Raw genomic sequence first — 25,655 nt, forward strand, 5'->3', positions numbered from 1 at the left:
ATCGATCAACGGTGTTTATTGGGGCGCTTACGATGGGCAGAGCACTGTACTGAGCACTTGGGAGAGGACCGTACGATAGAGTTAGCAGATGCGTTCTCTGCCTACCACGAGCTTAGGGTCTAGAGGGAGAGACGGGCGGGAACTCGGACAAGCGACGTGCGAGGGGACGGTTTTAGCCACGGTGGCAGGGGCGGATGTGGTGACAGAGGGGGCGGGGTTGCCTCATCGCCAGAGATGGGAGCCCCCCCACCCTAGGCAAGGGGAGTTTAGAACTCCCGGCACCCCCCGGGGCCCGGCCCGACGGCCAGGGGTCCTGACCGACGTTTCCGGGGAAAGGGGTACCCGTCGCGAGAGGGTCTTGACACTTTCTACTTGAAGACGGGCCCCTCCGCCCGGTGGGTGAGCGCGACCCGGGGTCCCCAAGGAGAAACGGGGGGTCGGGTCTAGTCGTCGTCGTCGTCGTCCTCCTCCTCCTCCTCCTCCTCCTCGGAGTCGTCATCGTCTTCGTCGTCCTCCTCCTCGTCGTCGTCGTCGTCCTCGGTGTTGATCTTCCCGGAGAGCACGTCTTCGATCCAGTCCTCGAGCTCCTGGGCCGTGGGCAGGTCGTCGTCGTCCCGGATGTCCATCCAGACGCTGTCGGCCTGCGGAGGGCGCGGGGAATCGCCGGGGCGTGTCGGGGAGGGAGGCGGAGGCCGGGCCCAGGGGGCGAGGCCGGCTGGCCCGGTCAGCCCGGGCCCGGTCCGTCGGGCCCCTGCCCCTCCTCCTGTGCCCACCCCCTACGCTGGGGTCTTGCCCCCCAAGTCCACCGGCTGGTGTCTTACCCCCCCAAGTCCACGACCCCGTCCATCTGCCCTCCACATCCCGCACTGGAGCCTCTTGGAGCTGCCCCCCATAACCCCTTGGGCTCCAGAATGGGTGGGTCCGGTGCGGGGAGGGGAAACTGAGGCCCAGTGACCTGACCTGGAGAGATATTTTAAAGGAAGCAACGCGGCCTAGTGGATGGAGCCCGGGCCACAGAGTCAGAAGGACCTGGGTTCTAATCCCGGCTCTGCCACTTATCTGCTCTGTGACAGTGGGCAAGTCACTTCATTTATCGGTGCCTCGGTTCCCTCATCTGTAAAATGGGGATGAAGACTGTGAGCCCCCTGTGGGATACCGGACGGTGCCCGACCTGATTATCTTGTATCTACAGCAGCGCTTAGTAGAGTTCGTGGCACGTAGTAAGCGTTGAACAGATACCATAAAAAGGTCCTGACCACCCGCTCTTGGGAGACCCCAAAGAAAAAAGTGCCCCCAGACTCTTGTTCTGAAATAGTCTATGTGAGGGTCGGGGGGCAGTTGAGGGTGGCAAGGGTCACACTGCTATTTAAAGAGAGAAAAATGAAAATTCTAGGCTTAAACTTTATTTTTTAAAAGAAGGGTGGGGATGGAAATCGGGGCAGGTCAGGTAGATCTCTAAAAATCCATCCCTTGAGGTCCGGGGGGGGGGGCAGAGGTTTGACCCCTTTGGGCCCTCCTCTATCTCCCTGGACGAGAGCCTGACCTCACTCCAAACTCCCACGGAGTAGCACCGGTCGGGAATACAAATAGATTCGTCGTATTTGTTAAGCGCTTATTATGGGCCGGGCACTGTACTAAGCCCAGGGGTGGATACAAGCGAATCGGGTCGGACACAGTCCCTGTCCCACGTGGGGCTCACGGTCTTAATCCCCGTTTTACAGATGAGGGAGCTGAGGCCCAGAGAAGTGAAGCGACTTGCCCAGGGTCACCCAGCGGACAAGTGGCGGAGCGGGGATTAGAACCCACAGCCTTCTGATCCCCAGCCTGCTGCTTCCCCTCCCTTCCTCTCTGCCTGTCTCTCAGGGGTCTCCCAGGTTGCCTCCACCTGGGACCCCCCCCCCCCAAGGAAGGGGATCCGGTCCAGCCAGGGAATTGGCATTTGGGAAGCAGCGTGGCTCAGTGGAAAGAGCCCGGGCTTGGGAGTCAGAGGTCATGGGGTCGAATCCCCGCTCTGCCCCTTGTCAGCTGGGTGACTGTGGGCGAGTCGCTTCACTTCTCTGGGCCTCGGTTACCTCCTCTGTCAAATGGGGATTAAGACCGTGAGCCCCACCTGGGACAACCCGATGACCCTGTATCTCCCCCAACGCTTAGAACAGTGCTCTGCACATAGTAAGCGCTTAACAAATACCAACATTATCATTATCATTATTGGGCTCTAATCCCGGCTCCGCCACACATCTGCTGTTTGACCTCGGGCAAGACACTTCACTTCTCTGGGCCTCAGTTTACCTCATCTGTAAAATGGGGATGAAGACCGTGAGCCCCATGAGGGACGGGGACCGTGTCCAACCTCATCAACTTGTAACCACCCCAGCCCAGAGCAAGCGCTTGACAATTCTCATCATTAATTACTACTTACGTCGGTCACGTTCACCACGCCAATCTGGGGCTTGAACAGGTCGATCTTAAACGTCTTCTCCCAGTAGGCGATCAGCTGCAGAGACAGGGGTCACTCTCGGAGGAGGGTCCGCGGACGCCCCCGACCCCTCGGGGGGCACCCCGGGAATGCCACCAGGGCTTCCGCCCGCACGGAGGGAAGGGGCAAGGGAGGTTTGCGGTGCCGAAGGCGGAGACGTCCCGGGTGGGGTGGAGAACGGTGGTTTTTCACCTCGGAAACCCGGGACCATCAGGCCGGGCCCGCCGGGTCAGCAGCCCCATGGTTTCGCCAGCCCGGGACTCTGTCCCTGGTCGGCCAAGTGACCCACCATGGACCAAAAACCCCGACTCCCCCCAGAGATCCAACACTCGCCATCCAGCACCCCGACTTCCCTCTCCATTCCTGACTCTCCCTCAGTGACCCAGTACAGGGAAGCAGCGCGGCTCAGTGGAAAGAGCCCGGGCTGGGGAGTCAGAGGTCAGGGGTTCGACTCCCGGCTCTGCCACTTGTCGGCTGTGTGACTGTGGGCGAGTCACTTCGCTTCTCTGGGCCTCAGTCATCTCATCTGTCAAATGGGGATTAACTGTGAGCCTCACGTGGGACGACCCGATGACCCTGCATCTACCCCAGCGCTTAGAACAGTGCTCGGCACATAGGAAGCGCTTAACAGATACCAACATTATTATTATTATTATTATTACAGATCATCCAACACGCCTGACTCTCCCCTCTGACGCTCTCCGGCGACCCAAAACAGACCTCCCAATACCCCCGATTTTCCCCTCTCCATCCTTGACTGTCCCCCAGTGACCCAGCCTGGTCATCCGCCACCCCTGCCTCTCCGTCCCCGACTCTCTCCCAGTGAGGCCAGCAGGGACCATCCCACCCCCCGACTCTCGCCGGCGGCCACATCCGGGCCCCACGTGAGTCCTGGGACCCCAGGCCCCTTCCCGGCGGCTCCTCACCAGAGGGAAGTCATCTGGGTCGATCCACACGATGCTCAGGTCGGGATTGTCCGTGTTGTCCCTGGCGACCTGCTTCAGGATCTCCAGGAACTCAAAGCCATCTGGAACGGCGTGAGGTAGGGCCGGTCAGAGGCCGGTGCCCGCAGTGCCGGGGGGGAAGGGCGGGCCGTGCGACCGATGCCCCCGACTGATGTCCCCCGTCCCCTGCATCGTTCCTTCACTCATCCAATCGCATCTATTGAGCGCTTACCGTGCGCAGAACACTGCACTGAGCTCTTGGGAGAGGATAATACGACAATAAACAGACACGTTCCCTGCCCACAGCCAGCTGACAGTGTCGAGAGGGGGAGACAGACGTGAAGAGAAATCAATAAATGACCGATAGGGACCTAAGTGGGGTGGGGCTGGGAGAGGGGAAGAGCAAAGGGAGCGAGTCAGGACGATGCAGAAGGGATGGGAAAAGAGGAAAGATGGGGTTTAAGCAGGGAAGGCCTCTTGGAGGAGATGGGCCTTAAAATAAGGTTCCCAAACAGGGTGGTGGGGAGCAGCTGCTGCCCCAAAATAGGGAAAAACCTTTGAAAAATCATCAGGTCCAGCCTCCTGCCTCCAGTCACCGTACATATAATCGATTGGGACATGGCCCATGCCCGTGTAATACTACTAATAATGATGGTACTTGTTAAGCGCTTACTATGTACCTTCTAAGTGCTGGGGGAGATTCAAGTCAATCAGACTGGACCCGGTCCCTGTCCCACACGGGGCTCACACTCTTAAGTCTGTATGTATCTTACTCTCCCAAGCGCTCAGTACGGTGCTCTGCACACAGTAAGCACTCGATAAATACGGCTGAATGAACGGATGAATGAATTCGTATTGGTATTTAAGGTACCTTGACCCATTCCATTGAGAAGCAGCGTGGCTCAGTGGAAAGAGCCCGGGCTTCGGAGTCCGAGGTCATGGGTTCGACTCCCGGCTCTGCCACTTGGCAGCTGGGTGACCGTGGGCGAGTCACTTCACTTCTCTGGGCCTCAGTTCCCTCATCTGGAAAATGGGGATTAACTGTGAGCCTCACGTGGGACCACCTGATGACCCCGTATCTCCCCCAGCGCTTAGAACAGCGCTCTGCACCTAGGATGCGCTTAACAGATACCAACATTATTATTACTCTCCCAAGCGCTTAGTACGGGGCCCTGCACACAGTAAGCACTCGATAAATACGACTGAATGAACGGATGGATGAATTAATATCGGTATTTAAGGTACTTTGAGAAGACCGTGAGCCCATGTGGGACAACCTGATTACCTTGTACCTACCCCAGCGCTTAGAACAGTGCTTGGCACACAGTAAGCGCTTAACAAACGCCATCATTATTATTCCGGACTCTAGCAAGGGCCCGGCCAGGGCAGAGTAGGATTGATCCTCGACTTCTGCGCCCCATTTTCCCACTAAGTCACCCCAGGTCCAGGTTCATCGTAAACAACAGCACGCCACAGTTTTCCTAAAACTCGACCTGGGGAACCCTAGGACCTCCGGAACTTTTTCTGCTGCACTTGGCTCTGCCATTCTGGTCCCATCGTGTGTTTATCTGTCCCTCATCCCTGCAGGATCCCATCCTGTTGGTGGGGACCGTTATTCCCAGCTTCCGGAGGCCTAGTCGCCCGGCTCAGTCTAATAATAATAATAACGTTGGTATTTGTTAAGCGCTTACTATGTGCAGAGCACTGTTCTAAGCGCCGGGGGAGAGGCAGGGTCATCGGGTTGGCCCACGTGAGGCTCCCGGTCTTCATCCCCATTTTGCAGATGAGGAGACTGAGGCCCAGAGAAGAAGAAGAAGAATGTTGGTATTTGTTAAGCGCTTACTATGTGCAGAGCACTGTTCTAAGCGCCGGGGGAGAGGCAGGGTCATCGGGTTGGCCCACGTGAGGCTCCCGGTCTTCATCCCCATTTTGCAGATGAGGGGACCGAGGCCCAGAGAAGTGAAGTGACTCGCCCACAGTCACCCAGCTAAGTGGCAGAACCGGGATTCGAACCCATGACCTCTGACTCCCATGCCCGGCTCGTTCCACTGAGCCACGCTGTAAGCGCCTAACAAATGCCATCATTATTTTGATGATGTCGACGACGATGAGCGCTCAGGACAGTGCCTGGAACGTAGTAAGCGCTTAACAAAGGCCGTAATAAACCAGAGAGGCGATGACGACGACGATGAGCGCTCAGTACAGTGCCTGGAACGTAGTAAGCGCTTAACAAAGGCCGTAATAAACCAAAGTGACGAGGCTTCCTAAGTGGCGCGTGGAAGATTCCCTCTCTCCCCGCCCCCCACCCTCGAATGGGCGGGTCCTCGGCATGGCCCCGCCCACCGCGTGACGTCACGCGGCCCGCTCGGCCTATCACCGCGGCCCCCGCGCGGCAGCCCATAGTAAGCAGAGCGTCTCCATGGCTACGCGGGGCTCGTGAGGGGCGTGGCCACGTTGCCTAGGTGACGCCCAGGGGTGCGCGGGGGGCACGTGAGGGGGCGTGGCCACGTTGCCTAGGTGACGCCCACGGGCACGCGGGGGCACGTGAGGGGGCGTGGCCGCGTTGCCTGGGTGACGCACATGTCACGCCCCCATACGTCCCGCCCATCATAAGCCACGCCCACTACACGCCCCGCCCCCAGGCCGGGGGCGCATTCCTTGCCCGGCCAGCCTCCCCCTGCGCTCATACTAATGATGTTGGTATTTGTTAAGCGCTTACTATGTGCTGAGCACTGTTCTAAGCGCTAGGGGAGGTACAGGGTCATCAGGTTTTCCCACGTGAGGCTCACAGTCTTCATCCCCATTTTGCAGATGAAGTCACTGAGGCCCAGAGCAGTGAAGTTGGTATTGGTTAAGCACTTACTATGTGCAGAGCACTGTTCTAAGTGCTGGGGTAATAATAATAATAATAATAATGTTGGTATTTGTTAAGCGCTTACCATGTGCAGAGCACTGTTCTAAGTGCTGGGGTTGTCCCACGTGAGGCTCAAGTTAATCCCCATTTTACAGATGAGGTCACGGAGGCCCAGAGAAGTGAAGTGACTCGCCCACAGTCACACAGCTGACAAGCGGCAGAGCCGGGATTCGAACCCATGACCTCTGACTCCCCAGCCAGGGCTCTTTCCACTGAGCCACGCTGCTTCTCGTACTACTGTGTGCCGACCACTGTCCTAAGCGCTGGGGAAGGTACAAGGTCATGGGGTGGTCCCAAGTAGGGCTCCCAATCTTCATCCCCATTTTCCAGATGAGGCCACTGAGGCCCAGAGAAGTCAAGGGGCTTGCCCATGGCCACACAGCTGACAAGCGGCAGAGTCGGGATTAGAACCCATGACCTCCGACTCCTAAACCCGGGCTCTTGTCACTAAGCCACGCCGCGCTACCCAGCTCCGCCTCCTACATCCATCTCTCAATCAATCAATCAATAAGTGGTATTTATTGAGAACTTACTACTCTTTCATTCAATCGTATTTATTGAACGCTTGCTCTGTGCGGAGCACCGGACTGGGCGCTTGGAAAGTGCAATACAGCCTCATTACTTTGTATCAAAGCTCTTTGAACAGTGCTTGGCACAAAGTAAGCGCTTAACAAATACCACCATCATGATTATTATTACTGTTATTACAGCAATAAAGAGAGCCAATCCCTGCCCACAGTGGGCGTGCTGAGGCGCTGTACTAAGCGCTTGGGAGAGGACAGGACAACAGAGTCGGCGGACGAGTTCCCTGCTCATAATGAGCTCCTCCTCCTCTTCCTAAATCAGAGAAGCAGCGCGGCTCAGTGGAAAGAGCATGGGGCTTGGGAGTCAGAGGTCATGGGTTCGAATCCCAGCTCCGCCACTTGTCAGCTGTGTAACCTTGGGCAAGTCACTTCACTTCTCTGGGCCTCAGTTCCCTCATCTGTAAAATGGGGATGAGGACTGTGAGCCCCACGTGGGACCGCCTGATCACCTTGTATCCTCCCCAGCGCTTAGAACGGTGCTCGGCCCCTAGTAAGTGCTTAACAAATACCAACATTTATTTTAAATCAATTATTGAGCTCTTACTGTGTGCAAAGCACTGCGCTCGGGACAGGACTAGACGACCGAGTCGGCAGACAGGTTCTCTGCTCATAATGAGCGCCTCCTCCTTCTCAATCAATTATTAATAATGTTAATAATCATTATGGAGCACTTACAGTGTGCAAAGCACTGTACTAAGCGCTTGGGAGAGTACAGGACCACAGAGTTGACAGACAAATCCTCTGCTCATAATGAACTCCTCCTCAATCAATCAATGGTGTTTATTGAGGGCTTACTATGCGCAGAGCACTGTACTAAGCGCTTTGGAGAGTACAAGCAGACAAGTGCTCTGCTCATAATGAGCGCCTCCTCCTCCTCAATCAATTACTGAGCACTTACTGTGTGCAAAGCACTGTACTAAGCGTTTGGGAGAGTACAAGACCACAGAGTTGACAGACAAGTCCTCCGCTCATAATGAACTCCTCCTCAATCAATCAATGGTGTTTAATAATGTTAGTATTTGTTAAGCGCTTACTATGTGCAGAGCACTGTTCTAAGCGCTGGGGTAGATACAGGGGAATCAGGTTGTCCCACATGAGGCTCACGGTCTTCATCCCCATTTTACAGATGAGGTCACTGAGGCCCAGAGAAGTGAAGTGACTTGCCCACAGTCACACAGCTGACAAGTGGCCGAGCCGGGATTCGAACCCATGACCTCTGACTCCCAGGCCCGGGCTCTTTCCACTGAGCCACGCTGCTTCTCTAAGCTGCGTGCACGCTGCGCTTACTATGCGCAGAGCACTGTACTAAGCGCTTGGGAGAGTACAAGCAGACAAGTTCTCTTCATAATGAACTCCTCCTGCTCCTCAATCAATGGTATTTATTGAGCGCTTACTGTGCGCGGAGCACTGTACTAAGCGCTTGGGAGAGGACAATGCAACAGAGGCGCAAGACGCGTTCTCTGCTCATAACCAACTCCTCCGTCGGTCAATCGGAGGTGTTTACTGAGCACCTACTATGAGCAGAGCAACTGTACTAAGCGCTTGGGAGAGTACAAGCAGACAAGTTCTCTGTTCATAATGAACTCCTCCTGCTCCTCACTCAATCAATGGTATTTATTGAGCGCTTACTGTGCGCGGAGCACCGTACTAAGCGCTTGGGAGAGGACAATGCAACAGAGGCGGAAGACGCGTTCTCTGCTCATAACCAACTCCTCCTCCGTCGGTCAATCAGAGGTGTTTACTGAGCACCTACTAGGCGCAGAGCACTGTACAAGTGCTTGGGAGAGTACACAAGAGGTGGCAGACTCGTTCCTTGCCCATCATGAGCTCCTCCTCGTCCCCCTCCTGCTCCTCCTTCGGGGCCCCGGGATCTTGGGGATTTGCCAGCGGGATGGGGGTGGAGCGGCCCGGCTGGTCGGACGGGATTTCTAGTTGCCGAGCGAGAAGGTCACAGGGCCGAGACGCCCGGGCTCCCGAGCGGCCCCGCTCTCAATAATTCTCCTTCTGGCCTGGGTTCGAAGCAATCGGATTGGACGCAGGCCACGTCCCAGTCAATCAATCGATCGTCGTATCAACTGAGCGCTCAGGATCTGCAGAGCCCTGGGCTTGTCGTAGTGTACACTCCCAAGAGCTCAGTACAGTGCTCTGCACCCAGCCTGCACTCAAGAGACGCGGGGTGGCTTAGTGGAGAGAGCAAGGGCTTGGGAGTCGGAGGTCGTGGGTTCTAATCCCGCGCCGCCACTTGCCAGTTGTGTGACTTTGGCCAGGTCACTTCTCGGTGCCTCAGTTCCCTCATCTGGAAAATGGGGATTGAGACCGCGAGCTCCAGATGGGAACGGTGACTGCGCCTAACCCCATTTGCTTGTACCCTCCCCAGCGCTCAGTACGGGGCCTGGCACATAGTAAGCGCTTAACAGATACCATTTTTATCAGGATTATTATTGTTGCGCACTAGGCCATAATGACTTTAGTTCCTCCCAGGCACGGGCCTGGCAGGGCGGAGGGGCTGCCCGGGACCCCAACCTCAGCACCCGGAGTTAGTCACAGCCCCGGGAAAGGGGAGGGAGAGGAAATCAGGGGACTGTAGTAGGGGGGCGGGCAGGGAGAGGTGCTTACCGGGGTCATCCTTCTCAGCAAAGGCCACGATGTGGGTCCCGTCTATATCGTCCTCCTGCAGACGCGAGAGCCAGGGGCGGCGTTAGTACCAGTCCTCCCCAGTGCTCCCAGAAGAACGTTCCACACAAACCCCGTCCCCTGCCATCTCGCCCTGCCCAGTGGAAACCCCCGTTCTGAGAGAGTCGAGTCATTCGTTCTTTCCTTGTTGTATTTACTGAGCACTTACCGTGTGCACGGCACCGTACTAAGCGCTTGGGAGAGGACGATACAACAATCAGCGGCCACATTCCCCGCCCACAGCGAGCTTACGATCCCTCCTCGCCCCACGTTACAGCTCTGGAAACCCGAGCCCAGAGATAATAATAAGTGACTTGCCCCAGATGATGATAATAATAACGTGGGGTATTGGGTAAGCGCTTACTATGTGCCAGGCACTGCACTGAGCACTGGGGCGGACACAAGGTAATCGAGTTGGACCCAGTCCCCGTCCCACATGGGACTCCAAATCTTAATCCCCATTTTACAGATGAGGGAACTGAGGACAAGAGAGTGAAGTGACTCAAGGTCACAGAGCAGACAAGTGAATTAGAATCCAGGTCCTTCTGACTCCCCGGCCCTTGCCCTATCCAGTAGGCCCCTCTCTGGATTCATTCATTTATTCAGTCCTATTTACCGAGCGCTTTCTGCGCGCAGAGCAGTATACTGAGCAGTTGGGCGAGTACAAACTCGGGAGAGGTGGCTTCCGCCCGGCACCGAGGGAGAAGTCGCTGTGGCCCCGTCTCAGGCGCCACGTTCATGCAAGCAGCGGCTGTAATGCAACCTGGGAATACCTCTGGGCGCGGGTGGCCGTTCTGTCCGCCCCCACGCCTGGATCCCGGCACTGGGCACAGCGGGCAGGGGTCCGGGTTCAGGGTCCGGACCCCGCGGAAGGTCCCACGGAGGCGGACTGGGCTACTGTTGGATGGGGAGGAGGGCGGGAGCCGCAGAAGGCTAGGGGGTCCTGGAGGTTGGGCACGCAGAAGGCCCTGGGGATCGAATCCGAACGCAGGCCGCCGTCTATGTTGAGCCCCCTGCTCCGGCCTCGCTGGAATTTCCCTACGGAAAACTCCGTGTTCTTCACCTTTCCCGATCCCCGTTTCCGACTCGATTGCTTCCAATAGAAGCAATCCTATCTAAATGCTAATTTTTTTTCCCCTCGGAGTTCAGGCAGGACAAAAGCACCCAAAATGCTAAGAGATTAAATGGAAAACGTCCTTTCAAACGGCAGCGGAGACCGGCCTCCCCCCCCCCCCCACCCCAACCAGGCCCAGGCCCCTTCCGGGGGTTAAATGGGAAGGTTTTGGGCCGTCGGATTCGGCTCTGCTTCGATCAGAGGCCGTGCTGGGGGTGGGATGGGGTGGTGAGCGCACGCGTGCGCTTGTGTGGGTTTATGTATGGCGAGTATGAATGCGTGTGTGGGGTGGATGAATCCATGCAAGAATATGTGTGAGGGCACGTAAGGGGGAGGGTTGGCCAGAGCAAGCAGAAGTCTAAACACGTTCCTTCACCGGAGTCTCTCCGGTTTGAAGTTTTGGCTCCTCTGCCGACTCCATATTTCCCCTTCCTCTGGAAAGGCAGTGAGGCCCAGTGGACAGGGCACAGGGCTGCGTAATCAATCGGCTAATCAATGGTACTTAATGAGCGCTTACCGTGGGCAGAGCACTGTACTAAGTACTTGGGAGAGTGCGACATTACAATAAACACATTCCCTGCCCACAAGGAGAGTACAGTCTAGAGGGGGAGATGGCCATGAAAATCATTCATTCATTCAATAGTATTTATTGAGCGCTTACTATGTGCAGAGCGCCGTACTAAGCGCTTGGAATTCGACAACAGATAGAGACGATCCCTGCCCATCGACGGGCTCACAGTCTAATCGGGGGAGACAGACGGACCAAAACAAGACAACTTAATCGCAATAAATAGAATCAAGGGGATGTGCACCTCACTAACAAAATAAATAAGGTCATAAAATAAATAAGGTAATAAAAATGTATACAAATGAGCACCATGCTGAGGGGAGGGAAAAGGAGGGGCGAGTACGTAGGTGCTTTGGGGCTGAGGGTGGGGTGAATATCGAGGGTCTCAAATGCATGGGTGATGCAGAAGGGAGAGGGAGCAGAGAAGGTCTCGCGGAGGACGCGTGTCTTCAGTAAAGTTTTAAAGGCGGGGAGAGGGGTGGTCTGTCAGATAGGTAGGGGGAGGGCGTTCCAGGCCAGAGCAAGGGGGACGTGAGCAAGGGTTGGCGGGGAGAGAGACGAGATGGAGGTCAGTGAGTGGGTTGGCGTTAGAGGAGTGAAGTGAGCGGGCTGGGTTGGAGTAGGACAGCAGCGAGGGGAGGTAATAATAATAATAATATTGGCATTTGTTAAGCGCTTACTATGTGCAGAGCACTGTTCTAAGCACCGGGGTAGACACAGGGTAATCAGATTGCCCCACGTGAGGCTCACAGTCTCCATCCCCATTTGACAGATGAGGGAACTGAGGCCCAGAGAAGTGAAGTGACTCGCCCACAGTCACACAGCCGACAAGCGGCCGAGCGGGGATTCGAACCCATGACTTCTGACTCCCGAGCCCGGGCTTTTTCCACTGAGCCCCGCTGCAAGGGGGAGAGGGGATTTGAGGGCATTAAAGCCGCAGGTGAGGAGCTACTCTTCGAGGCGGACGGGCCACCACTGGAGGTGTTTGAAGAGGAATGGGAAAACATGGGTTGAATGTTACATCGTACTCTCCCGAACGCTTAGTAGAGTGCCCGGCGCACAGTAAGTGCTCAATAAATGCAACTGATTTTATTTTTATTTTTAGCAAAATGATCCGGGCAGCAGAGCGAAGTAAGAACCGGAGGGGGGAGAGCCGGGAGATAAGGAGGCCGGCGAGGGGGCTGAAGCAGTAATCAAGACCTTTAACTTCTCTGGGCCTCCAGTTTCCTAAAATCCCCGCTTCCCCTCCCAGGTTGGGGCAGGGCCTGAGTCAACCTCGATTATTATCGGTTCCAGTGCTCGGCACGGCACCGGGCCCAGAGTTAGGGTTTACTAAATACCATCATCACTAATTACTCCGAGGCCTCGCCCAAACCACCCTCGGCGCACCCCCCGGCCACCGAACAGAACGACTAGACTCCCTGGGCCTCCCGGGATCGACTCTTCCCACCTCCAAGGCCGCCCTCCCGATGCCCCGCGGTGGAAGAAGCCCCCCGCCCCACCCTGGACTTACCCCACCCTGGACTTACCCAGGTCTCGAACATATCCTTGGGACGCAGCTTACGCAGGGTGGCTCTAGAAAGGAGGAGACAGCTGGCATGAGTCTGAGCTACCCCAGTGGTCCCAGCAGCATCTCTAGGGGTGGGGGGAGAAGCCAATTTTCCCATTTTTCCCAGCTAAGGTTCAACCACCGAGCGTTCATTCATCCAAGCGTATTTACTGAGCGCTTACCGGGTGCAGAACACTGTACTAAGTGCTCGGGAGAGGATAATAAACAATAAACAGACCCATTCCCTGCCCACGACGAGCTGACAGTCTAGAAGATCAAGCAGATCGGAGCACCCAAATACCACCCCCAACCCAACTGGGAAGGGTTGGGAATCAGCCTGCGGGGCAGTCAGCCTTGTGGAGAGCCTCTCTGTTTTATTAATATTAATAATAATCATAATAACCATAACTGTACTATTTGTTAAGCACATACTATACTAAGCGCTGGGGTGTTAGTAGAAAGGGCACGGGCTTGGGAGTCAGAAGTCGTGGGTTCTAATCCCGGCTCCGCCACCTGTCAGCTGTGTGACCTTGGGCAAGTCACTTCTCTGGGCCTCAGGTCCCTCATCTGTAAAATGGGGCTGAAGACTGTGAGCCCCACGTGGGACACCCCGATTACCTTGTATCTCCCCCAGGGCCTAAAACAGTGCTCGGCACATAGTAAGCGCTTAACAAATACCAACATTATTATTATTATTATTTTTACCCCAGGGCTTAGAACAGTGCTCGGCACATAGTAGGCACTTAACAAATACCAACATTATTATTATTATTCTTATATGAGCGAAAGGGGTTGGACCCGGTCCCTGTCCCCCATGGGGCTCACAGTCTCAATCCCCACTTTCCAGATGAGGGATCTGAGGCCCAGAGAAGCGACTTGCCCGAGGTCCCCCAGCAGAGGCGGGATTAGAACCCATGCCCTTCTGACTTCCAGGCTCTATCCACTCGGCCACGTGCTTCGGGAACCCCCATGACCTCCGCCCCCCAGTACCGGCGGTGCTGCTTGACGAAGTCCACCAGCTCCTCCTCCGTGTACGGCTTCTCGGGGATGGGGACGGGCTCCTCCATGAACGGCTCATAGAAGTCCACCTGGTTCAGTTTCAGGCCGAGCTTCTTGGCGACCTGTGGCCACGGGGGAGACGTTCCTACGGACATCGTGTCCGGGGCAGGCCCTGCCCGGCCGCTGGGGAAGGGGCTTCTACCTGCCTCCTTCCTTTTCTTTTTTTTAAATGGTATTTCTTCATTCCTTCCTAAATACATTCCTAAATTCATTCAATTCCTAAGTTCATTCCTATCTCTTCACTTTGCTGTGCCTCAGTTCCCTCATCTGTAAAATGGGGATGAAGACTGTAAGCCCCAAGTGGGACAACCCGATTACCTTGTATCTACCCCAGCGCTTAGAACAGTGCTCGGCACATAGTAAGCACTTAGCAAATACCATCATTATTATTATTATGGACAACCTGAGTTGCTTGTATCTACCCCAGCGCTTAGAACTGTGCTTGGCACATAGTAAGCGCTTAACAAATACTGTCATTATTATTATGTGGGACAAACTGAGTACCTTGTATCCCCAGCACTTAGAACAGTGCTTGGCACATAGTAGGTCCTTAACAAATACCATCATCATTATTAGTAATAAATGATATGGATTAATAGATTGATTCCCAGCGAGCGCTGAGGGTCCGGTGAGGGGATGGAGGGAGTGTGCAGACGGCTGAGGGGGCTGGGGGGTCCCCGACGGCGGAGTCTGGGACTCACCCCCTTGTCGAATGTAGCAAAGAATTTGATATAAGGCTGGAAATGCTCAGCTGCTTCTTGGAAGGCCTTGTAGTCTGAGGGGACAAGACACGTTCGTTCGTTCAGTCGTATTTATTGAGCACTTACTGTGTGCAGAGCACTGTACTAAGCACCTGGCACAGAGTAAACCCTTAACAGATGACATCATTATTAGTACTAAGCACTTGGGACAGTAGAATAATAGAACGGTCACATTCCCTGCCCACAAGGAGCTGACAGTCTAGAGGGGGGAGACGGACAGGAAGAGAAATAAATGAATGAGAGATCTGGACGTAAGTGGCGTGGGGCTCGGTGGGGAGAGGAATAAAGGGAGCGAGTCAGGGCGACACAGAAGGGAGAAGAGGAAAGGAGGGCTCAGTCGGGGAAGGGTCCTTGGAGGAGGTGGGCCTTCAAAAAGTAGTCATCTGTCGGATACGAGGAGGAAGGGCGTTGCAGGCCAGAGGCGGGACGTGGGCGAGAGGTCGGCGGCGAGACGGACGAGACGGTGGGACAGCGAGAAGGTCATCCGGGAAAAGGAGGGGCTGATCGGACAGAGCCGGGGGAGCCCGGGACCCCAGGAGGGTCAAATAGGGGAGGGGAGAGGGCAGACGGACGAAAACGTCGAACGCAAAGACCCACTCGACCCCAGGTCCCTCAGCCACAGCTGTGGCCTGGGAGAAATGGAGTCTCTGCCATTCCTGGCTTTCTCCCGTCTTTTTCTCTAGCCCTCTGTCTCTCTCCCTGAATGCCCTCCCTCCTCGTATCCAACAGACGACTCTCCCCCAGCTTCAAAGCCTTATTGAAGGCCCATCTCCTCCAAGAGGCCTTCCCCGACTGCGCCCTCCTCTCCTCTCCTCCCGCTCCCTTCCGCTTTGCCCTGACTCGCTCCCTTTCTTCTCCCAGCCCCGCACCACTTAGGTCTACATCTCTAATTTATTTATTTCTCTTAATGTCCGTCTCCCCCACTAGACTGTGAGCTCATTGTGGAATGTGTCTGTATGTTTCCACTGTCCTCACCCAAGCGCTTAGTACAGTACAGTAAATTGTCGTGTTGTACTCCGCCAAGCACTTAGCGCAGGGCTCTCCATACAGCGAGTGCTCCATAAATACGATCAGATAAAAGAATAAATACTATTGAATTCATTCGTCCCTATTAAGCGCTTACTGTGTGCAGAGCTTCATTCAATTCGATCGTATTTAGTGAGCGCTTACTGTGTGCAGAGCACTGTACTGAGTGCTTGGGAAAGTCCAATAGAGCAATAATGAACCCTCTCTAAGTCTTTGCCGGTCTCCCTCCACCTTCTTCTCGGCCTCTCCCCCTTTATTTACCCCTTATATCTCCTCTCCAGGCCCCCCCCCCCGTCCCCTCCGCCTCACCCCGGCCCCCCCAGACCTCCAGCACCCCCAGCCCGCGGTGCGCGGCTCAGTGGCAAGGGCCCGGGCTCGGGAGTCAGAGGTCGTGGGTTCTAATCCCGGCTCTGCCCCTTATCAGCTGTGTGACTTTGGGCGAGTCACTTCACTTTTCTGAGCCTCAGTTCCCTCATCTGGAAAATGGGGATTGAAGACTGTGAACCCCACGTGGGACAATCTGATCACCTTGTATCTACCCAGCGCTTAGAACAGTGCTCGGCACAAAGTGAGCGCTTAACAAATACCGACATGATTATTATTATTAACATACATTCGGAGTCTTCGCTCTTGAAGAAGCCGATGAGTCTGATATAGTCGTCAAGGCGGTGGAAGGCCTGCAACTCCAGCTTGCTGGTGATGATCTCCACCGAGTCTTCCAGCAGCTGCCGGGCAAAAAACAAAGTCACCCAGGCCCCGGCCCCCCGCTCCGCTCCCTCTCAGGGTCACAGCTCTTCGCAGAGAGCGGCGGCGTGGCCCCGTGGTTAGAGCCCAGGCCTGGGTGTCAGGCCTGCTGGGTGACCCTGGGCAAGTCACTTCGCTTCTCATGCGCCTCGGTGACCTCATCTGCTAAATGGGGATCGAGACCGTGAGCCCTAGGTGAGAAGCGTGACTGTGAGGAGCCGTGCGGCCTAGTGGATAGAGCACGGGGCCTGGGAGGCAGAAGGAGCTGGGTTCTAATCCCGGCTCCGCCGTGCGTCTGCCGTGTGATCCGCTGAGCGACCTTTGGTAAGTCACTTCACTTCTCTGTGCCTCCATTCCCTCAAATGAGGATTAAGCTTGTGAGTCCCATGGAGGACGGGGACTGAGTCCAACCCGATTCGCTCGTAGCCAACCTCAGCGCTTAGAACAGTGCTCGGCACAAACGCCACAGTTATTACGCGAGACGGGGCCGTGACCAAGCAGAAGAGTGCTTGGCACATAGTAAGCGCTTAACAAATACCACAGATACGTGAGAGAGGGGCTCTGTCCAACCTGATTGGGCATCTACCTCCAGCGCATAGAACAGTGCCCGGCACATAGTAAGCGCTTAAGGTAAAAACAAAATGGGGGCCCGTCAGCAGCCCCCACCCCTGGAGGGCCTTAGGGAGCCCCAGATACCCCCAGAGCTTAGCACAGTGCCTGGCACACAGTAAGCGCTCAACAAATACCATCGTCTAGGCACTGGCCCGAAGGGCATGCTCACATCCAGCAGAAATTCCACCAGGACGTCGGCGGCGAATTCTCCGTCGAACTCGATGGTGCGATCCCCCTTGAGCACGTAGAGGCTGCCTTCTTCGTCCAAGCCTGGGAGAACATAAGAGAGAGGCAGTGCTGCCTAACGGGGAGACCCCCCCCCCCACCTGCGAGACGGAAGATCCGATTTCTACCCCCCACCCCCGGCCCCGTCCCTGCCCCGCTCAGCGTGGCTTAGTGGCTAGGACCCGGGCCTGGGACTCCGAGGGAGGTGGGTTCTAATCCCGCCTTCGCCACGTGTCGTAGGGCAAGTCGCTTCGTTTCTCCGGGCCTCAGTGACCTCGTCGGGAAAACGGGGATGAAGAGTGTGAGCCCTACGTGGGACAGGGACTGGGTCCAACTCGCTTAACTTGCATCTACCCGAGCTCTTTGAACGGTGCTCGGTACAGAATAAGCGCTTAACAAGTACCCTGATTATTATTATCATTACCTTGGGTGTACCCCCTCACCCTCTCTGGGCCTCAGTGTCCTCCTCTACAAAATGGGGCTCCAAGTCCAAGAGGGAGGGAGAGCAGGGATCTTGTCTCTCACCTTCTTAGACCTGGAGCTTTAATGTGGACCAGGGACTGGCTCTGTTTTGTTCTGTTTTGTTGTCTGTCTCCCTCATTTAGACTGGGAGCCCGTCGTTGGGCAGGGACGGTCTCTATCTGTTGCTGAATCGTACTTTCCAAGCGCTTAGTACAGTGCTCTGCACATAGTAAGCGCTCAATACATACGATTGAATGAATGAATGAATTTAACGTCCATCTCACTGACTCTATCGTAAGCTCTTGAGGGCCGGGATCAGATCTACCAACCCTATTGTGCTGTACTTTCCCAATCGATCAATCAGTGGTATTTATTGAGCACTTAGGTGCAGAGCACTGTACTAAGCGCTTGGGAGAGTACCATCTGGGCTTAGTACGATGCCCTGTGCTTAGTCAGGGCTTAAGTAAAAATAAATAGCTATTATTACTTTTTATGAATAATTATAATAACATGAATTAACTATTAATTGCAAATCGAGTAATACTGTAACACACCAATTATCATGAAGATTCGATTGTTATAACATCAATTATAAGTTAATATTGTGACTCAATTATTAATGTACTAATAAATAATGCATTTATTTATTTATATTAATGTCTGCCTATCCGCCCCCCAGACCGTAAGCTCGTTGTGGGCAGGGAATGTGTCCGTTTATTGTTGTATGGTGCTCTCCCAAGCGTTTAGTACAGTGCTCTGCACACGATAAATATGAGTGAGTGAATAAATGAATACCTGGATAACAGAATCCGTAGACACACTCCCTGCCCATAACCAGCTTACAAGCCCTCAGGACAGCGCCCTGCACTCAGTAAGCGCTCAGTCAATCCCGCCGATTGATCGATCAAAGAGATGACCGATTGCCCTATTGATCGATTCTCTTGTATCTGCCCCAGGGTTTAGCACAGGGCTTGGCAAAAGGTAAGCGCTTCCCCGACCCCCTTAACCTCCGGCGTCTTTTCCAGCCATCCCAGTATCCAGTGACCTTGGGGTTCTTACCCAGTTTTTTGGCCAGCTTGGCATCTTTCTTGGCATCCACCATGCCGAAGCCGATATCTTTGTGTTCCAGGACCTGGGCCACGAGCTGGAAGGAAAAACGTGTGAAAGGAGCCAGAAATCTCCTCTCTCCACAGTCAGAGGGATCCGCTGGGCCGATTTCCGTGAAACGGGCCGCTAAGGAGAAGGAGCATGGCCTTGTGGCTAGGGCGCGGGCCTGGGGGGCGGTCAGAAGGACCTGGGTTCTAATCCCACCTCTGCCACTTGTCTGCTGGGTGACCTCGGGCAAGTCTCCGTGCCTCAGTGATCTCATCTGGAAAATGGGGATTGAGACTGTGAGCCCCACGTGGGACAGGGAATGGGTTCAACCCAATTTGCTGGTCTCCACCCCAGGGCTTAGTCCAGTGCCCGGCACGTAGTAAGCGCTTAACAAATATTCATTCGTTAGTATTTATCGAGCGCTTACTATGTGCAGAGCACTGGACTGAGCGCTTGGAGTGTACAATTCGGCAACAGATAGAGACCGTCCTTGCCCGGTGACGGAAATGCCACAATCATTACGATTATTATTCTCCGTGCCTCAGTTCCCTCTACTGTAAAATGGGGATGGAGACTGTGAGCCCCACGTGGGACGAGGACCGTGTCCAACCTTGTATTTACCCCGGGGCCCGGCCCACCGTAAGCGCCCGAAAGTTGGCACCATTATTATTATTATTAGAACCGTCCGTGCCCACGTCCCAGCTAAACATAGCTCGGCACCTAATCCCGGGAGGAGAAAGCGAGGGCAGATTTCTAGAGGGGCCCGTCACCCAGGAGCGCCTCGTTCTTTCTTTTCTAATCGCTGCAACGCTTGGCTTCCGGCCAGACCCCCGGGAGGCCGGGGGATTGGCATCCACGGCAAGAGGGCCTCCAGAGACCAGATCTGAAGGATTCCGGGTAGGAGCGAAGGTCACCGACGTTCCACATTGCTCTCACGGGCTGGTTTTACGGTCCGGCGGGCTCTCGCGCCCAACAATCCCCCCTCGCCGCCATAACCCCCCAGCTCCGTCTCTGGGGGTCCCGTCACCTTCCAGCCCCTCCGCTCCCGGGCACTGAGCGCCTATGTGTGGGCGAGCACTGCGCTGAACACCTACTGTGAGCGATGCTTTTGGAAGAGTAGGCCCAGTTAGAAAGCGGGAATTTACACTCTACTGGGTGCAGAGCGCTGTACTGAGCGCTTGGGAGAGGACAACAGAGGTAGCGACCTCAAGGTGCTTACAGAGCACTAAACCTAGTCCTTGTGGGAAGGCACAACAGAAAAGAAGACGTTCTCTGCCCTCAGAGGACCTTATGATTGAATATAATCTTCCCCTCACTGAAAATTCTTAACCCTCTCCCTAACCCTCCTCTGAGTTTTTTCCTGGTATTTGTTAAGTGTCAGGCACTGTAATAATGATGGTACTTGTTAAGCGCTTACTTTGTGCCAAGCACTATTCTAAGCACTGGGGGATACAAGGTGATCAGGTTGTCCCACGTGAGGCTCACAGTCTTAATCCCCATTTTTCAGATGAGGGAACTGAGGCCCAGGGAAGTGAAGTGACTTGCCCAAAGTCACACAGCTGACAAGCGGCGTAGTCGGGATCAGAACCCATGACTTCTGACTCCCAAGCCCCGGCCCTTTCCACCGAGCCACGCCGCTCGCTAGGGGAGGCAGAAACAAGCTAATCCTGTGGGAAACAGTCCCCGTCCCCCATGGGGCTCAGAGTCTTGTTAAATGACTTACCCAAGGTCACACGCGGCAGACGAGTGGCGCGGCCGCGATTAGAACCCCGGTCCTTCTGACTCCCAGGCCCGGGCTCTATCCACGAGGTCACGCCGCTTCTACCCATGGTTTAGTGGAAAGAGCCCGGGTTTGGAAGTCAGAGGTCATGGGTTCTAATCCTGACTCCGTCACTTGTCAGCTGGGTGACTTTGGGCAAGTCACTTCACTTCTCTGGACCTCAGTTCCCTCATCTTTAAAATGGAGATAAAGTCTGTGAGCCCTACGTGGGACACCCTAATTACCTTGTACTACCCCAGCGCTTAGAACAGGGCTTTGCACATAGTAAGCGCTTAACAAATGCCATCATCATTATTATTATTACCCGTGGTGTGCTTTCATTGCGGTGACCGACCTCGTAGCCAACGGCGTTTGGGGTTTCGAGAGAGACGTATCGGTGACGGCTTAGACCTTTGGTTTAATATCCGACGCGAGAGGCCACCGGGAATTCCAACACGGAGATATCATTTGGCCCTACGCCTCCCTGTCCCTCCAGATTATTCGTGCCCGTGAAGCTCCGGAGGAGAGCTGACCTCCTCATAAGGTCGGTAAGCGTCCTGCATCTTAGATGGCCTTGTAGCTTCTGGTCTGGGGCGGTGTGATGATAATCGTAAAAAAAATCACGATCATGATATTCGTTAAGCGCTTATTGCGCGCCGGCCACCGTACTAAGCGCCGGAGTGGATACGAGCAAATCAGGTCGGACACCGTATCTCTTAAGCACCCGCTCTGTTTCAAGCACTGTTCTAAGTGCCGGAGTAGATTCAAGTAAATCGGGTCGGGGCTCACGGTCTTAATCCCCATTTTACAGATGAGGGAACTGAGGCACAGAGAAATTAGGTGATTTGCCTAAAGTCACACAGCAGACAAGTGGGGGAGCGGGGATTAGAACCCAGGTCCTTCTGACTCCCGGGCCCGGGCTCTAGCCACTGGGCCGTGTTGCTATGGTATGATAATAATAATAACAACAAAATAATTGTGGTATTTACTAAGCGCTTCCTAGGTGCCAAACACCGTACTAAACGCTGGGGTAGACGTAAGATAATCGGGTCCTTCGTGGGGCTCGCGGTCCAAGTAGGAGGGAGAACGGGCACTGAAACCCCATTTCTGCAGATGAGGGAACTGAGGCCCAGAGAAGTCGAATGACCTACCCGAGGTGATACAGCAGGCAAGTGACGGAGCCGGGATTAGAACCCAGGTTTCCCGACTTCCAGGCCCGGGCTCTTTCCACCCGGCCACACTGCTATGGCACGATACGATACGGTATGAGCGAGGATAGCATGGTACAGCTACGGATAAGAAACACGCTTCAGCATATTTCTCATATTCTGAAATTAGAGTCTGCTGGGAGCCCTTGGGCAAGTCGCTTCACTTCTCCGTGCCTCAGTTCCCTCACCTGTAAAATGGGGATGAAGACCGGGAGCCCCATGAGGGACAGGGGCTGGGTCCGACCCGATTAGCCTGTACTTACCCCAGACATATAGTAAGCACTTAACCAATACCACAATTATCATTATTAACAAATACCCCCATTATTATTAGAGCCCCAACAACAGACTCCTACCACTTCCTTCTCCAACACGGTAGTCCCCATTTGGCTAACGCCAACCCTGGTCCGCTGGCCCCCTCCGGCTCCCTCCAGTCCCGCCAGCCACACCAGTTCGAACGCCGGCTACCTCGAGGCTGGCCCAGTGCCCGGGCGGGGCCGGCCGGCCCGGCTCCCGGATAAAATAGGAACTGACCTCAGCATCTGTTCCCAATTGAAGTCCAAGCTCTTAACGGGCGCTCGTTAATGAACTTTTTACTGGGACAGCCTCCCCCCCCCCCCGTTCTCCCTCCGTCGGCATCCACGGGTCCGGGCCGGTCATCTTCGGCGAAGGGGCGGAGGAGAGGCCAGGAGGCCCACCGAGGCTACCTGGGCCCCCAGTCTGGGCTTCCAGGGGCCGGACGGGCCGGCCCCGGCTAGCCCAGGGGGCGCGGGGAGTCGGCCTTCCGCACGGAGAATCCTGAGGGTGGGCTGAAGCAGCGGTCATCCAGAGGGGCCCGCCAGATAATAATAATAATAATAATGTTGGTTTTGTTAAGCGCTTACTATGTGCAGAGCACTGTTCTAAGCGCTGGGGAAGATACAGGGTCATCAGGTTGTCCTATGCGAGGCTCACAGTCTTCATCCTCATTTTACAGATGAAGGACTGGAGCACAGAGAAGTGAAGTGACTTGCCCGCAGTCACACAGCTGACAAGTGGCAGATCGGGGAGTCGAACCCATGACCTCTGACTCCCAAGCCCGGGCTCTTGCCACTGAGCCACGATCCCACCCCTCATCCTGACCCGGCCTCCCCACCCACCCCCACCCTCACTGGACAGAAGTGGGCACTTCAGGCTGGAATGGGAAAGCTTTCCACCCGGAACGGACGGACACACACACGCCCTCCCCACAATCACACCTCCATTTGCCCCCCGCGTCCCCTTTCTTCACACACTTCACAGAGAAGCAGCGTGGCCTTGTGGAGAGAGCCCGAGCCTGGGAGTCAGAAGGACCTGGGTTCTAATCCCGGTTCCGCCAATTGCTTGCTCGTGCGACCTTGAGCAAATCACGTCACTCCTCTGTGCCTCAGTTTCCTCAACTGAAAAAGGGGAAGAGCTGTCCTCCCTCCTACTGAGACTGCGAGCCCCACTCGGGACAGGAACTGTGTTGAGGAACTACTTAACCGGTACCTATCCCAGGGCTCAGAACAGTGTTTGACACATAGTGAGTGCTTAACAGATACCATAAATCAAAGAAATAAATATTGTCCCACTCCTCAGAGTGCTCCAAAAAATCCCGCTTTGCCCCGGCTCCCTCTCCCTTCTGGGTCATCTCTGACCTTCGGGGATTTGAGATTCGCTCCACCCTCAACCCCACAGCACTTCTATCCATATCTTTAATTTCTATCTTCTAAATTACTTATTTTTACTAATGTCTGCCCACCCCTGGTTGCTAAGCTCTTCCGGGGCAGGGAACACGTCCGCCGAATCTGTTGTATCGTCCTTTCCCAAGAGCTCTGCACGTAGTAAGCGCTCAATAAATACCTTTAATGGACTGATTGAGCACCTCTCTCCTATAATGACGATTATGGTACTTGTTAAGCAGCATGACTCCCTGGAAAGAGCACAGGGTTGGGAATCGGGGGTCTTGGGTTCTAATCCCGGCTCCGCCACTTGTCAGCTGGGTGACTATGGGCAAGTCACCTAACCTCTCTGGGCCTCAGTTCCCTCATCTGTAAAATGGAGATTTAGACTGTGAGCCCCCATAGGACAACCTCATTACCTTGCATCTCCCCCAGTGCTTAGAGCAGTGGTTGGCACATACCAAGCGCTTAACAAATACCATCATCCTTATTATCATTAAGCGCTTACTCTGTGCCAAGCACTCTTAGTAGTAATAACGACATTTGTTAAGCGCTTACTATACGCCAGACGTTGTTCTAAGCACTGGGGTAGATACAAGCAAATCAGGTTGGCTACAGTTCCTGTCCCACGTGGGGCTCACCGTCTTCATCCCTGTTTTACAGATGAGGGAACCGAGGCCCAGCAAGGGAAGTGACTCGCTCAAGGTCACGCAGCGGACAAGTGGCGGAGCCGGGATTAGAACCTAGGTCCTTTCGACTCCGGGGCCTGGGATCCGGCCACTGGGCAACGTCGTTTTTCCTAAGCGCCGGGGTAGATACAAGTTAATCAGTTTGGACTCCGTCCCCTCCGGACCCCCCCCATCTCCCCTCCGGCCCCCCCTCCGACCCCCCGCTGACCTCCAACACCATCTCCTGCATCTGGAACTGCTTCTGGGAGACCTTGTCCGTGGCCACGGGCTCGTGGTAGAACAGGCCGAGCAGCTGGAACTTCTTGGCCGCCTGCTTGAAGTTCTTGTCGCCCAGGCTGGCCACCCGGTCCCGGCCGTCGTAGGCGGGGAAGCTGAGACCCTCCGCGGCCCCCGGCCTGCCCACGTGGAGCAGGAGGAGCCCCGCGAACAGCAGCCCGGACCCCCTCATCGGGCCCCGGTCATCGGCCGCCCCCGTCCCGGCGTCCCGGGGAGGCGCGAAGGTACCGGCCCCGGGCAAGGCCGGCCGGACACGTGTGGACGCGCGCACCTAGGCACCCACGTGCACGTCTGTGTGGACGTACGCGCGGACCCCTCGCGAGGAAGCTCAGCCCCGGGTGGGACGAGCGGGAGACCCGGTCCCAGATAGCTTACATAGCTCGGCCCCGCTCCCAGGGCCTGAGGAAGTCCAATTTTAGGAGGCAGTTGTTTCGTGCTAAAAATAGACCAGGCAACGAAGAGAAAAGACAGATAGGGCGCTATTGTGGGATTAGCAGGGCCGCTCCATCAACTGAGGGAGAGAGAGAGACCCACGCACAGAGACAAGAGATGGAGCAGGAGAGAGACACCGAGAGGGAGAGACAGCGAGAAAGGGAGAGAGGCTGAGACGGAAAAGGGAGAGAAGGAGACTGGACAGACACATCAAGAGGGAGACTGAGAAAGGCAGTGTCCTAGTGGACAGAGTTTGGACCTGGCGTCACTTCCCTGCTGTGTGTGACCTTGGACAAGTCACCTCACTTTTCTGGGCCTCAGTGACCTCCTCTGGAAAATGGGGATCGAGACCGTGAGCCCCACGTGGGACAGGGACTGCATCCGACTTGGTTTGCTCGTATCCACCCCAGAGCTTAGAACAGTGCCTGCCACATAGTGAGTGTATAACAAATACCAAAATTACTAATTGTTACTATTAACTTCATTTTACAGAGGAGGACACGGAGGCCCAAGGTCACCCAGCAGTCAAGCCGCGGCCTAGTGGATAAAACACGGGCCTGGACGCCAGAGGACCTGGGTTCTAATTCCTACTCCGCCACATCTGCTGTGTGAAAGGCCCAGATAGGCATTTCCTTACTGGCTTGGGAGTCAGAAGGTCACGGGTTCTAAACCTGACTTTGCCACTTGGATGAGTGACCAAGTCACTTCTCTGGGCCTCGGTTCCCCCCACCTGGATGAAGACTGTGAGCCCCACGAGGGACAGGGACTGTGTCCAACCCGATTTGCTTGTCTCCACCCCCGCG

General features: G+C 55.2%; 1 protein-coding gene across 2 annotated transcripts; it reads right to left on the reverse strand.

Annotated features, from left to right (window-relative positions):
- CASQ2 (calsequestrin 2) lies at positions 1-24,807 on the reverse strand. Of its 2 annotated transcripts, none has more exons than XM_029081423.2 (11): positions 24,353-24,807; positions 18,771-18,855; positions 17,194-17,294; positions 16,282-16,393; positions 14,583-14,656; positions 13,813-13,943; positions 12,803-12,848; positions 9,535-9,589; positions 3,403-3,503; positions 2,420-2,494; positions 1-641 (listed from the first exon to the last, which is right to left on the reverse strand). In XM_029081423.2, exons 1-11 carry the CDS (start codon positions 24,590-24,592, stop codon positions 444-446), a joined length of 1,218 nt encoding a protein of 405 aa, XP_028937256.1. In that variant the 5' UTR covers positions 24,593-24,807; the 3' UTR covers positions 1-443. The 2 variants fall into 2 exon arrangements, with proteins under 2 accessions (XP_028937256.1, XP_028937257.1); XM_029081424.1 differs by lacking the exon at positions 24,353-24,807 and adding an exon at positions 22,130-22,227.
- Positions 24,808-25,655: the final 848 nt, after the last annotated feature.

This window comes from Ornithorhynchus anatinus, chromosome 16 (genome assembly GCF_004115215.2).
Source record: "Ornithorhynchus anatinus isolate Pmale09 chromosome 16, mOrnAna1.pri.v4, whole genome shotgun sequence".
Classification (NCBI taxonomy): Eukaryota; Metazoa; Chordata; class Mammalia; order Monotremata; family Ornithorhynchidae; genus Ornithorhynchus; species Ornithorhynchus anatinus.